At 38.8% G+C, this 15,007-nt stretch overlaps 1 protein-coding gene across 4 annotated transcripts in view; it reads right to left on the reverse strand.

Annotated features, from left to right (window-relative positions):
* CPQ (carboxypeptidase Q) overlaps positions 1-15,007 on the reverse strand; it is a 448,443-nt gene that overhangs the window by 151,760 nt on the left and 281,676 nt on the right. For all 4 annotated transcript variants that reach the window (XM_028112909.2, XM_028112923.2, XM_028112924.2 and 1 more), the window contains exon 5: positions 10,071-10,182. In XM_028112909.2, coding sequence (XP_027968710.1) covers positions 10,071-10,182 — 112 coding nt within the window. The remainder of the gene's footprint in view (positions 1-10,070; positions 10,183-15,007) is intronic.

The raw sequence follows: 15,007 nt of genomic DNA on the forward strand, positions 1-15,007 counted from the left end.
TGCTGCTCCGCTTGGATCCCAAGTCAGTGAGGTGGTCATCATCAGTATCAATCCTGACACTACAGTTTTCTTCAACATGACATGCCCTGGATTTTTCCTCATTGCAATTCTAATAGGTATGTGTTTGTTTACATTATGTTTGATTCATATAACAGCCCGGCAAGCATATTGTCATTTATTTTGTTAATAAGGAAATAAGGCCCAGATAGGGCCAGTGATCTGCCACAGATAATAAGGCATACCTCAGAGGGCTGTTTTGAGGATTTAAAAAGGTCATGTAACGTAATTGACACATAGGAGACATTCCATAAATACTGGTTCTCTCCTCCCTTCTCCCAAGTGTGCAATTAATGTTTGTTGATACATCATTCAATTAATGTCTGTTTATTATATTAAATGAAAATACAGGGCACAGGGTTCTTTTGGCATATATTTTGCATTTTTATCAAAGATCCCTGCTTCATAAGTTGAACCACTGTTTTTTTTTTGCAACAACATATGGTAAAGTTCCAGAAAGATAATCAATTAAAAAATTCCTCTAACTCTTCATTTGTGCCCCAAAATGACATTCAACTGATTTTATCTAAAATTATTCAACTACGAAAGATGAATTCACACTTTCCTCTTTCAGAAAAGGAGTAATCGCAGTACGAAGCACTTGATGAAATATTTCTTTGTTCAAACGTGCTGCCTGAAACAAGTGAATTTGGGATGGCTAATGGCTATATGGTCTGTGGTGATGAGAACAGAAATATAGCCTTTGAAACACTTCCTAATTATATTTTCCCACACATATTAATCAAAGTAATAACTCAGAATAGTTTCAACAATATTTTAAATATATTCCTTTTAAAAGATGCCATTCAGAAGAAGAACAATCACACAAGCATCAGTGGTCATCGTCCTCAGTTTTCTATGCATGAGGATTTTCTGAGAATGCCTGAAAATTGTAGGGTTTTGACCAAATTAAAAAAGAGAAAGATTTCTTGAGACCTCAGCCACCAGGGTAAATTGTAAACGGTAAACACTAGATTTGATTCTTTGTTTTTCCCACCTTGATTTTTTTTTCTATTTTTCAAGTTACTTTGTAGTAGATTATGTTGCCCTCAACAGCTATTTCCTGTTTTTACTATTTTTTTCTTCAGGTTTATTATAAATCTTTGATATACAGTGTTACTAGGTTAAGGACATTGGCGGTGAGAACAAAGGGGGCAGGAAAAAATGAAGATCTCTCCTTTCCCATGTCCTGTGTTATTTTAATTCTGCATCATATTTATGAAGCATCTATTAAGTGACCTCTATGGCAATGAGAAGAGAATTAGCCTTATATATACTAAGGGATGGTGGCTACACTGGGATGATGGTTTCAGTTTGGCTCACTGCAATCTGCTTTTCTTTTCTTATGAGCACTACTCTGCTGTGGGGACGTCCCTGACCAAGCTAACCTATGCAACAGGATATAGTCAGAGACAGAGTCAATCCTGAGATTATAGCCTCTGCTGCAATATCCATCCTTGCTGTTTTGGCAATTAGCATCTAACAATAATAGTTGTTATTATTGATAACCTAGTGGGGGTCAGATACTGTCTAAATTATTTCAAATTATCCTATCAGCTATTCAAGATCACAGTGTTCCCATTGTAAGGAAGAGGAAAGAGATCTATAAGATTAAATAATTTGTCCAACATAATACAGCTACTAACTAGCATAGAAAGACTTGACTCTGACATACTCTTAACATGGAATATATGCTTATTCTGCTATACAGCCTGCCTGCCTCTCACTTATCTGCAGGTTTTGAGTTATTTAAGGATTAAGGAAGGAGATTTAAAGGGTTGAAAAGTCCATGAGACCTGGGTCACATGGTATAGTCTGGAGATGCTGGTGTCTGGGCCATGGGCTGAATATCAGCTTATCAATAACGATGATCCAATATGAGGAGGGCATTAGCAGCACACACATAAGTAATCTAATAATAGTCAACTTCTTTCAATACTTTATTTAGCCTGTCATCGCTAGCACATGCCTGGTAGAAACTTTCCATTCCTAGAGCTTGATTTTGAGAATGCTCACAAGGTTGGAGGGGCCTAAGAATGAATTAAATTAACCCTTGTCTCACAGGACCATTTAAAAAATCCATTTAACCATCAGATATTTATAGTATATTTTCTTGTTTCTTTGTTTGTGGACCTCTCTTTTTAGGCAGGTTTACTGGAACAAAATTCATTCTAAGCTGGGTAAGCCACAGTTTTTGCAAAATGCATCATTAGCATGATGCAGAGAAGTGTGTAGGCGAAGAATAATACCACATATCTGGAAACCCCATCACTTCCTCTTTGGTATATTTAGCATAGCGAGGTAGAAGCTGGCTTGTCAGCCTCACAGCAAACAAAATTTGCTTAGTAACTCCAAAGCTGTGGTTTTCCAGACTCTATATAGCTGGGATCTCCCCAGTCCACTTTTGCTGTGTCTCCATTCTGTTCATCATACTTCTTTACAAGTTAAAGGATGACACCTATCTGGTATCTTTATTTTAGAAAGAACTCCTATCATGTCAATCCCATGCTTAAAGTTTTCAATGGCTTCCTCTGCCTCTATATAGCATCAACTCCAAACTTTAGCTTTGCATCGAGTGTCCTTGACAAACTGACCCTCACCTATTATTTGACTCCTTTCCAGCCAGTCCTCACTCACCTATTGCTCTAGACTTAGAGAAACATCCTCCACTCCTCAAAGTATGTACTTTCATGAGCTCTAATTTTATCCTTTCTTCTCCTACTTTCCACCCATTCAAGGCTTAGCTCAAAAGTCTTTGTCCATGGGAGGCCATTGTTGCCTATGAGTTCCTTGATGGAAGGACTTGTATTCTATTCATTTTATTAGGCTGACATGATATAGGTGTTCAATATTTATAACTGAAATAGATCTCCTTGTGAGCCAATTTGTGCAACATTGTGATGATACTGCCTTAACGAAGTAGCCTACGTTTTCCAGACGGTCCTGCCTCGGACTTCTACGGATCCCGTTCTTGGGTGGGAGAAAATCCACTAAGGGGCACTAAGCATACCATTATTAAGTCTTTCCACAATCCTTCTTCTCCAGGATAAATAATACCAAAGCTTCCGATTCCTTTAACAACACCACATTTCTTATCTTTCTAAGGGCACACAGGCCAAATCAAAGCAGACGTGGGGGAGGAAGCTGAGCACGCTGTGGGGAAAGGGGCCCCCTGAGACTCACCTTTCTCAGCATTCATCTGCCTTCCGTCCAGGCTTTTTGTCAGGCAGGAAGGAACTGCTCACAGTTTGCATGCCACCGGGCCTGGGTCTTGTCTATGTCTACACAGAAATGGTATATTCTAACTAAATGATAAAATAATAACAGCAATATTCATGCCAGCCTCAGGCTCTAAAATGTCTACATAATCTCCCATACCACATCCAAACTAAAAGGCAGAAGAAATTCTAAGTGATTCATTTTACTTCATCTCATGGACATATTTAGAAGATCAGTCTACACACAGTTTGTCTTTTTACACGCCAGTGGAAATGTCTATGTCGGCTGATGAGGTGTAAAGATGCTAAGTATTTTAGTGAAACTTATAAATGTGATTAAACCTCAGGAAAACTTCTCAGCAATTCCCAACTGAAAAAAATATGTATCTGCTACAGGTCTTCTGGTAAAGTGAGACATGCCACTAGAGTAAATAACATATCTGAATAAAGAAATGAGATCATCCTCAAAAAACCATGAGAAGAGGCCACAAATGCCAGTAAAGCTACTTTTAGAAGTGTAAAAAAAAAAAAAGAAGAAGAAGAAGAAGAAAGAAAAGAAAAAGAGTAAGCATATTCTTAGAGTCTAATTCTTCTACTGTTCTAGGTATTTGTCTCATTATGTACAATTATAAAAAGTCAAGACCAAAATGTATTCAGAAAAATAAAAGCAAACCACCATCTACACATTAAAATTCAAATTAGTGAAAATGAAATTTAATGTTGGGAGAAAATATTTTTTTAAGACTTAAAACAAGTTAATTTCTTAGTTCCAAAGCAGATGTATTATTCCCCAAAGGTATTATGGAGGACCAGTGATTTTAAGAGGATATCTTTCCCAGGGCTATCAGTCTCCCTTCCTGTGTTCACAAAATAATTGTGGAGGAAGAGCATCCAAAGCGAGAGATTCTGTGGCATGTTTTAGGATAAAAATTGCCTCTAGAAAAGAAAAATGCTACCCAATTCTGATGCCTTTGGGGTCATGGAAAAACCTGGTAGAGAGCCCTTAGCCTACGTCAAACATTTCTGATAATACCACATTCATTTAAATAAAACAGTCTCAGATATCGTGGATAAGAAATTAGCTGTTGGGTAGAGTTTGCACATGGATGCAAATGTGCCTCAAGAAGAAATACAAGAATAATCTCTACCTTGCCAATTAAGGAAGCACTGAATTGTTCCATCTTGTCAATATTCTGGCAACCACAAGATCCCAAATATAGCCTAGAAAATCTAGAATGAAAACAAATCCAAGGCTATTTGTACTCAGTTCTATAAAGTGTACCTGAGTATGTGTTTTGTATTCTTCTTCAGTTCTGTCAACACCAGAAATGCCCCCAGAGCAGTGTTTCCCAAAGCATACTCCACCCACGAATATGTATACTCTCCCAACAAAAGTTTTTTGATGAATCAAGAAAATACCAAGAGGGAGTTTCCTAAATTTATTTGACTATTCGGACATTATTTTTCCTATATAACATCTCACTATCCTGAGGATGAGGTTCCCTAGAAACAGACTGGGCACACTGTTCCAGGAAAACAGTATTACAAAATACATATGAGTAAGGACTCAGACTGCCTGGATTTAACTTTTTTAGATAATAGCTGTGTGATCTTGGGCAGGGTACTTAGCTTTTCTCTGCTTTAGTTTTCTGTTCTGTAAAATAGATATAAGAAGTGTATTCACAGCTTGGAGTTGTCAAGAAGAAAAGAGTGTATGTGCATAGTGGAGTGCTTAGCGCAATGTCCACGACATAGTAATATTCTGTAAATGTTAGCTTTTAGAACTGTTATTATACTCAGAGGTATGGCAAAGCCCAGCGGGGGAGGTCCTTTCCAAGTGAGATTGCCTCTCTAGTCTGGGCTAGTGCCAAGCTGGCTTCAGGGCTCTAGCTGTCTCTAGCTCTACCTCTTAGGTTTCCATTTTATTGGAAGTTGTTAATTTCCCTTGCTTGGTTATTCTGGATTGGACTTCCTGGGACTTTTCCAAGGGAGGCTTGACTGAGGAGAAGGAAATCCTCTTCCTGGGTGGATGCCTCCCTCTATGATAGAATCCACTGCATTTGAAGTGGGTGCCTAAAGCTCTAACTACACCAAAACCTTGGCACTCATGTGGCTGTGTGCCCTTATGTACTTCTCTGGGCCTGGAGGGTTTGATGACTCCTGCATAACTCTTCCTACTTCCCAACTCTGCCCTGTCGTTCCTGTTGACACAATGTTAATGATAATGGCGATGCCAAGACTCTTTCCTTTGGCTTTTGAGGTTCCCCCCCCCCCGATTATTCAAATAACACCTTCTTATTATAAAAAAAAATCTAACGTTATATAAAAATATTAAATAAAAAGTGTACATTTCCTACAATTTTGCAAATCCCCTCTTCTGCTACAATCCCAAGATTGTTACTGTCAATAGTTTTCTCATATTTAGTGATGTGCAGGACTGGAGGCTCTACACTCGGCCAGGAATTCTTCATTGTGTCCCTTTAGAAAAGAAAGCTTCAATATTGCCTTTGTGAAGATGCCCTGATCCAGCCACACCGTCCCCGTCCCTCCCTTCATTAGGTGTCCAAAAGTCACTTGTACATACTTCAATTAAAAAATTTAAAACAGTTTCACGGCAATTTTTGAATTCAATGTCTCCCCCACTTCAAGGATTTTGGGGACCATGTCACATTCCTCTTTGGTACAAGGCACCTGGAACGCTGACATGCAGTCTGGTGCACAATAAGAATTTGCTGAGTGAATGAGTGAAAGGATATATAAATAAACTATTTTTCTAACACACAGACTTTCGAGCCCTATAATAATCACAATCAGGACACTCACATTTAAATTTCTCAAACAAGATGCTTCACATATATTCCACATTTCAACAACTAAGTGGTGCTATTAATTCTGATTTTCTTCCTTTGTTTAGGTCTGAAAACTCAAAATTCTAACTTCACAGAAAATGGTAAAGTTGGAAGAATTTTGGGATGGATGGTGGCTTATTTTTCAAGTGCCAAATGAACATTTTGAAGCATAGCATCTTTGACCATAGGCTTTGTTCACTGACACCAGAACATTCTAGGAAATGACATTTCAAATAAACAGTTTCGAGTCCAGTAAACCACAAACACAAGTATTCAATAGCATTTCATAGCAAATAGCCGTCTGTTGACAGTTACTCAGGAATGACTGATTATATTTGGAAAGCATAGATATCTCTTCTGTTAGATTAATTGAATACAGTTTTAGCTGATGGCCTGGGCAAAAGGGTGAATCCATTACAATAGGGAAAGAAAAGAACAAAGGAAAAGAGATAAGAAGGATGGATCTTAGAACTATATTCCTAAATATCAGAAATCCTCTCTGGACCAACACTTCAAATTCATGAGCCCCACTGAGGGACTTTGACATGCATGCTGCGTGACATATTGTTCAAGGAACATCAGCCAGAAAGAGTTACTTTTCTTGGAAAAAAGATTACCACAGAGCATTTGTATTTCACCACTTAAACAGTTTGGGCTTAATATAACTAAGTAATATAATTATGAACCCATTTCCCAAAGTCCTATTTCTTGTTCAAGCATACCAGTAATTTTCAAGCAGAGCTCATATGTCACATGTTGGACCCAGTTCTTTGCATTAAAAAACATAGGCAATCTACAAATAGAAATCCACAATCTAATTTTAACTTTAGAATTAAAGAGTTAAGACTCAATGGGTACAATCACAGGAAGTGAGGTACAGAGTGGAGATTGGGCATTTGACCTAAGCTGGAAGCAGAGGCAGGAAGTGAGAAGGAGAAATTCAGATTCCTCCAAATTTAGTATGAAAGTAGAAAAAAGTGAAGGGGTCACAGGATTTCCATCATACAAGAGACAGCAGCTTAAATAGTAAAGAGAAAGCATTTACCATAGCAGCTGAACATAGAGTTACATCAGTATAACTAACATATTAAGCGAGGAAGCAATATAATTACTAATGGAGGTGGGGGTAAAAAAATTACCATTCTCCCTTACATAAAAAATATGGTACTATCAGAGTCAGGCTTACTATATAATAAAAGCTAACATTTATTGAGTACTTGGGTTGGGTCAGGTACTGTTCTAAGTACATTATATGAACAGACTATTTAATTTTCAAAGCAATTCTATGAGATAGGAACTACTATTATCCCAATTTCACAGATGAGAAAACTGAGGCACGGAAAGGCAAAGGCCATATGCTTAGTAAGAGGCAGGGCCAGGCTATGAACTCAGGCAATCTGGCTCCAGAGTCTTATGCTTTTTTTAACAGTATGCCATGCTGCCTCTTAACACCTACTCAAAAGAAATATTACTTTTGGGGGCACCTGGGTGGCTCAGTCAGTTAAGCATCTGACTCTTGGTTTCAGCTCAAGTCCACGGTCTCAAGGTCGTGAGATGGAGTCCCACATTGGGCTCCGCAATCAACACGGAGTCTGCTTGAGATTCTCTCCTTCTCCTCCTTCCTCTCTCTCTGTCCCTCCCCCCAGTTGCTCTCTCTCTCGCTCTCTCAAGTAAATAAATCTTTAAAACAAAAGAAATATTACTCTTTATTTCAGAGTTTTATTCATATGTTTATCTAGGTTTTCATAAATCTATAGGAAAGTTAAGTCCTGAATTGAAGGAGACTGGTTACTAGCTATCAAAAGCAACAGAAGTCAGTGTTAGAAAAAGATACTCAATTCACCTTTGCATGGTGTTACATTTATCTGTGCAACTGAATCCAACTCAACAATGATTTAGGGTGCCATGCCGAGTACTAAAAAAGAAAGATTCAAAGCCTAGAGAAGATACCACTTTTACTCCCATCTAGAGCAGATAAAATACTCCAGAAGCTTACAGTTAAAAGAGATGAAGAAAATGAAGACCAGAGAGTTCAAATGACTTGCCTGAGGCCAAAAAAGGAATTTGAGGCACAGAGGGACGTAAACTCCATTTCAGATGGGTCCAGTTCTCTTTTCGTTCTACCACTGTTTCTAATCAAGCTGGCTGAACACATCAAAATAAAATTAACCTCCTAAATGCATATCTGGGCCCTATAAGGAAGAAAATGTTTGATATCTGCTTGTCTCATGTCTGGAACCCACTTCATTCTGGAATGAACAGATCACCAAGGGAATATTTTTATGGGAAGGAGGAGAGGACTCACATGTAAAGTCTCCCAGATCTTCTCTGAAGAATGTATGTTTTGGGGTTTTATTTACTGGACAATTCATCTCTCTCAAACCTTACCCAATTCTAAAAGCAGACCTTGAAATTAGATGCATATTGGCACCCACATGAACAGGTGCATGCATATGCTCCAGCTCTATTCTAAGGGTCTTAAGAAGAGAAGACATGCTTTAAACCTTTCTGTATGCCCAGCTTTTACAAACTGCCTTTACACAGTGGGTGTTCAGTATGGAAGTGATGTCAAAAGTTTAAGTAACTTCAATGTAAGGTTTCCAATGTAAGGTTTTCTTTCCCCCCAAAAATGGCCCTGTATCAGGTCTTTTAGTGATTTTTTTATTAGATCATTTCAGTGGACCAATTTTATACATTCCTCCACCACCAGCCCTGACCTGCCAAGGGACATTTAGCAATGTCTGGAGACATTTTTGGTTGTTACAACTTGAGGGGGATGGTGCTCATTGGCATCCAGTAGATAGAGGCCATGGATGCTGCTAAACACCCTGCATGAGACAGACCCCACAACGCAGAATTATGTCGCCACAAATGTCAGTAGTCCCAAGGTTAAGAGACCTATTTACCTATTTAAAAGTAAAAAAATGTACAACCACCTTTCCATCTCGCTACTTTTAGAATGCAACTAATACATAAATAAAAATGGTACACCAAAGATTTGCCCCAAGCAAGATCATTTCAGCAATCTATTGTTAATATGACCAATCATTTAAAGGGCTTCTTTACAGGATTGGAAGGGTTCATTAAACACTAGAAGAAATGCATGAATTTAAACACATATGTATTTAAGTAAGCAATGGAAAGCCTTCACCAAAGAGGATGTTCTCATCTTTACCATATCTGAAGTGGAGGCATTCCATAGTCACGACATAAAACCTTCTGTTGATGAGGCATTTTACGGCCACCACTGCTCTGACTCAGATGTGGAACTCCGACTTCAAATTGTTTCATTATTTCTAACCTCACTCAAAATCTGCCTTTTGGACCAGCACACAAAGAGGAAATGTATGTTTTTTATTTACAAAGAGGGTCATCAAAAACCGCTTTCACTATTAGCTTTTCCTTTTTACGCCTGTCCATCTTCCCCATGTCTAGGTTCACCTGGAAGTTCCAGTTCTTCAGCCTGGATTCCTTATTGTGGGTAAAGGGATCATTCCTTCAGTCTAGTGTTGCTCTCTTTGACTTCCGCCATGGAAAGACGGCCGCAGTAAAGCTAACTTAACAGCCTGATAATGTCTTTAGGATGAACAAGGAAAAGGAGGCAGGGGGAGCTGCTGACTTTTCTTTGCACTTGGTCATGGTTTCCTTACATAGTCTCTAGCTGATGTGGTTACATTTGCTACAAGTTTTATTTGCTTGTTCATTTTCCCTAGTGGCTGATCATATTTGATACTTTGGATGTCTGGTGTACACTTGAATAAAAATTTCTCTCTTTAAGGGGACAAATTCATTCTTTCCTGAGAATCAATGGACCAAAAACATACAGACCTCAGGAGGATCTTTGAACATATCACAGTAACTTACCTGTTCGGTATTTTGTGTGTTGAGTTAAATATGTCACTACTGAGATCCTCACACATTGGTTAACGACTTTCTAAATATTTACCAAGATCTTTAATAAGTGAGAGTGCTTCCCATGATATAAAGGCTCCGCCACCATCATCCATGGCACCCTGCCCAACGTCCCAACTGTCCAGATGTCCACTGACCAGTACAACCTAGAATAACAAGAGAAAAAACATAAAACTAAGCAGAAATGACATCAAAGAGGAAGCATTCACAGTCATTCCAAACACAGCTATGAAACTTTTATATGTTCTTTTCTATTTTTACATCTTAAAAGATTTGTGTCATTACCAGTGGAAAACCTGATAGAAGGCATTACAGAAGGGGTGGAAGGTCATCCTAATAGTAATAAAAATTCTCACCTTGTACTTCTCTTTATTAATATAACTTTGAATACTAAAGTAAAATGGTTTATTACTGACCAATGTTTGACAATTTTATTACATGGCTTAAAACATAAATGACATAAAATAGAGCTCAAAACTTCAACCATATTCTCAGCTGTCCCAAATTCTAGCAGACATATAACAGACATGTGTTGGATTGAATTCAAATGAAAAAGTGAGAATATTAATTTTTAAAAAAATGATTATGCTTTGTGTATTATAAATCACTCTGGTGTTGAATAAATATACTGGAGTTACAAACTAGAGTCTCAACAAAGAACTTTTTTAAAAAATTCAATTTACATAAGTGTTAAGTAAGTCTACAGATTATATTATAAATTTTAAATCACCATAGGTTTAAATTTTTTTCAAGAATCATTAGTAATTTTCTCCAGGAAAATATAAAACATATTTCAATGTAACTAAACTTTATGAAAACATCTTAAATGAAGCAAGTAAACTGATGCTCAGTTAATGGGATATCCATATGCAAAAATTGTATCTTGACCTCTATTTCATACAATATACAATATCAAATCAGATGAATTACAAATCTAAATAAAGATGTTAGAGGAAAGCACAGTACAGTTCTGTCAACTTGGAGTAGGTGAAGATTTCTTAAACTGAACTCCAAAAGCACAACACATAAAAGAAAAAAATAATAAACCAAACTTTTAGAAAAATGAGGAATGTCTGTTCATCAAAAGACCCCAATATATGAGTGAAAAGGCAACCAAGATATTTACAGTACATATACACAACAAAGGAACTATACCCAGATTATATAAAGAATTCCTATCAAACAGTAATAAAGAGAGAGCCAATTGATAAAAACATGGGCAAAAGACCTGAACAGACAGACAACTCACAAAAACAGATATACAAATACTAATAATCATATGAAAGGGTACTCAGGTTCACTATCATCAAGGAAATATAAATTAAACCACATTCAATACATATCCACCAAAATGACTAAAATAAAAAATGCAGAAAATGTCAAATACTGGTGAAGAGATGGAGCAACTGGAACTCTCACACATTGCTGGTGTGAGTGTAAATGCTTACAACCACTTCAGAACACTGGCTTATCTACTAAATCTGAACATACACACACCCTATGCCCCACTCCTATATATTTGCAACAGGAATGTATGTGTATATATACTTTCACCAAAAGAGATGTACTAGAATGTTCAGAGTATTCATATTAAAATGCCCCCCTCCCCCTCCCCCAAAACAAACTATTTAAATGCCTGTTAACAGCAGAATGAATAAATTGTCTTGTATTGATCAATAGAACACTACAGAGCAGTAAGAATGAACAAACACAATACATGATCAATAGAAATGAATCTCATAAACATAATGAAAAATGAAAGAAACCCAACACAAAATAATATATCATGTATAATTCCATGTATATAAAATATAAAAACAATCAAAACAGGAGAATGCTTATCCAAGGTGAGAAGGGCTAGTGACATGAAGGGGGTACAAGGAGAGCTTCAGGGGTGCTGGTCACATTCTGTTTTGTGATCTGGGTACCAGTTACACAGGTGTGTTCAGTTTGTAAAACAGCTTATCTTGTTATACACTTAGGATCAGTGTATTTTTTCTGAGAATATTACATATCAATAAAAAGCTTTCAAAAGTCAAGCAGATTGATGTCTATGTACAGAATGTAGTAAGCAAACCAAAGTTGAACCAATCTTCTTGATGAATGAAATAAAAATGCCCCATGATTTTGGGAAAGCAGAATTTGGGTTCTGAAATATCAGAGTGACCTCTTGGTGCTGCCTGTTTCCCCAAGCAGCTGCAGGATCTCCCACTGAGTCTGTACACACACACACACACACACACACACACACACACACACACACACACACAGCCGGTTCTGAAATATCAGAGTGACCCCTTGGTGCTGCCTGCTTCCCCAAGCAGCTGCAGGATCTCCCATTGAGTCTGTACACACACACACACACACACACACACACACACACACACACACACACACTCACACACACTCACACACACACAGACCCGGCCTACATGACTTCACTGTAGTCACAAACAAATACAACGCCTTGTAACTAACAAGGCTAACAAATGGCCATGTAATGAACCCAAATGGATTGTTTCTAAGGAAAGAAAAAAAAAAAAAGACTAAAGAAGAAACCATGTTGCAATAGCAGGAAATTCTGATTCAGAAACTGGCGTAATCCCATGTGGGATGTACAAGCCAATTAGCAATGTTCTCACCATCCTCAGAGCCATTTTCCCAATGAAGTTAGAGTTTCAGTGGATTAAAAGTGTCAAAATGCATTTTAATGAACTTTTTCCCAGTTAACACATAAGAGTAACTAAGATCGAGGCAGCTATTATTGTAGCCTTTAGAATAATTGAGGTTACTTTATAATCACACATCTTTATGTTTTCTAAAATGCCTACATTATCCAACCCAGAATTATTACTTAAACAATTAAAGATGGAGAAAATGGTTTTGAATGATAGGAAACCAAATGATATCCCACAAGATAAGGTCTTTGGCACAGTGCTAGAGAAGAATGGTTACAAACCATTTAGATTATGAGAGCTTGTTTTAATATTTTTTAATCAGAAAATGTATCGGGGGCCACCATGGAATAGCAGTTATAATTTTGATACAAAAACTACTAGGTAATGACAGTTTGGGAGCATTTTTAATGAACTTGAGTTTTCCTAACCGTAAGAGCTCTACTACCCTTAGAAAATAATAGTGTCCAAGGTCTCCTTCCTTCCTGCAGCCTCACAAAGGATAAATCAGTAAATCCTACAAACTCTCCATGCCTTATGTCAGTGTCAGGCAGAAATGAACACTGCCTATAATACATTTGGATCTGATTTAGGAAAACGAAATAAAAACAGACTACACAGAAACACAGAAAGCTCCGGTTTCATGAAAAAGAATCACCTGATAAAAGAGGAAAATACAGAGTCGCTTCCCTGCTTCTGTTGCCTGACGTGGGGCCCTTAGCGCAGTAACAGCGCCTAGAACCGGCAGACGAGTGGGGCACCCGCTCATTCACCCGAGGCAGGCAGAGCACCCACCAATTGCCCGGCCGTCCCACCTTCCTTTTCACCACCATGTCTTCCAAACACAGTCAAGAGCAAAAAGTATTAAAACCATAGCAGCAGCAATAGGAACCACACCAAAATAATTAGGAAGGCAAAAGCGGAACTGCCATGGTCTGAAAGGCAGTTATTTGTGAGGCACGCATTAGCCCTGACTACCAGAGACTCGGGCCTGGGGGTGGGGTGGGAGAACCTAGCACAGGAGGGCAGAAATGCACCGGCTGGAAACCTGCTGTGATGAACAATTTGACTGGCCCTGGCGCACAACCCCCTTCGGGCCCGCTGTGGGTCTGAGAGCACAGATAAACCAAATCAAGGGTAGACAGAGAGCTGCCTCAAGGACAGGCCCCTTACTTCTTTGTTATTGGTGCAGATGGAGACACTGAGTGCAAACAGATTTGCCTGACTCAAAGCTGAGTAAGAACATAATCAAAATGGGGCATATGAAAAATACAGAACAAGGAGAGAAAACAGCCTCAGAGCAAGCACATTCTTATGAAAACAAGCTAATACAAGATACTGGAGAAAATGTCACATCTTTGGCATTCACTGCAAGCATTCATTCAACAATCTGTATTGAGTATTATAGGTCAGAGATACAGAAATGAAAAAAGTAACTAAATAGTCTCTCTTAATGGCATTATCATTCTGGTAAGGGAGGTGGACAACAAATAAATGCAATATAATGGTAGTTTTAAGAGCTATTAAAAAAACAGGACAAAGGAAGGAAACAGAGAGTGGTGGTGGCAGGGAGAGGGACCATCAGTCTGCTTCCTCTTAAACTGGACGGCTGCAGGAGAATTCTGTGCCCGCCCTAACTATGAGACAAATCTGGATAATCTACAAAATCGTCACTTTTTAAGGCCCATCAGAGATCTCAGATTGTGATTCAGCCAGAGGAGCTGAATTCCAGAGGATAACAAGCTCATCCAAGGAGAGATGGGACACATGAATTGCTTGGCCTTTTGCAGTGACAGGAGGAAGAGTGACAGTGACAACAGATGGAGGTGACAGACCCAAGCAAAGGGCACTGGCTAAGGGGAAGGGGTAGAAAATTGCACTCTCACCCTGTACTGACACTAGGAAAAACACGTATGTCTCTGGGGGGAGGTCAGGAAACCTGCTCACGCCCACAATCCTGCACTGATGTAAAGCAGGGGGGTGGGGGTGGGCTACTTATTCCCAAGACATATGGCAGAGTCTGGCTTCCACAGGGGCTGGGGGAAAGCAGAAATGTTGAGAAAGCTCCACTCTTGACTTCTAGCACACGGAGGGGCAGGAGAACGAAGAAACTACCCTGTCCCCACCAGGGGCCTGCAGTGAGTAACAAGCACTGCAGGAACAGCTTAGAGCTCAGGGAAGGGCAAGAGCCCAGAGAGAAACACCTGCTGTGGTGCAGACATACGGAGTCGGCTGAAAGTGGAGGATGAAGCAAGCCACCGGGAAACCTCCTCCAGCAACCCAACCGCTACAGAGA

The sequence above is a fragment of the Eumetopias jubatus genome, unplaced genomic scaffold (assembly GCF_037043125.1).
Source record: "Eumetopias jubatus isolate StellerSeaLion01/CBP00866 unplaced genomic scaffold, mEumJub1_p1.0 scaffold_4, whole genome shotgun sequence".
In the NCBI taxonomy this organism is placed as follows: domain Eukaryota; kingdom Metazoa; phylum Chordata; class Mammalia; order Carnivora; family Otariidae; genus Eumetopias; species Eumetopias jubatus.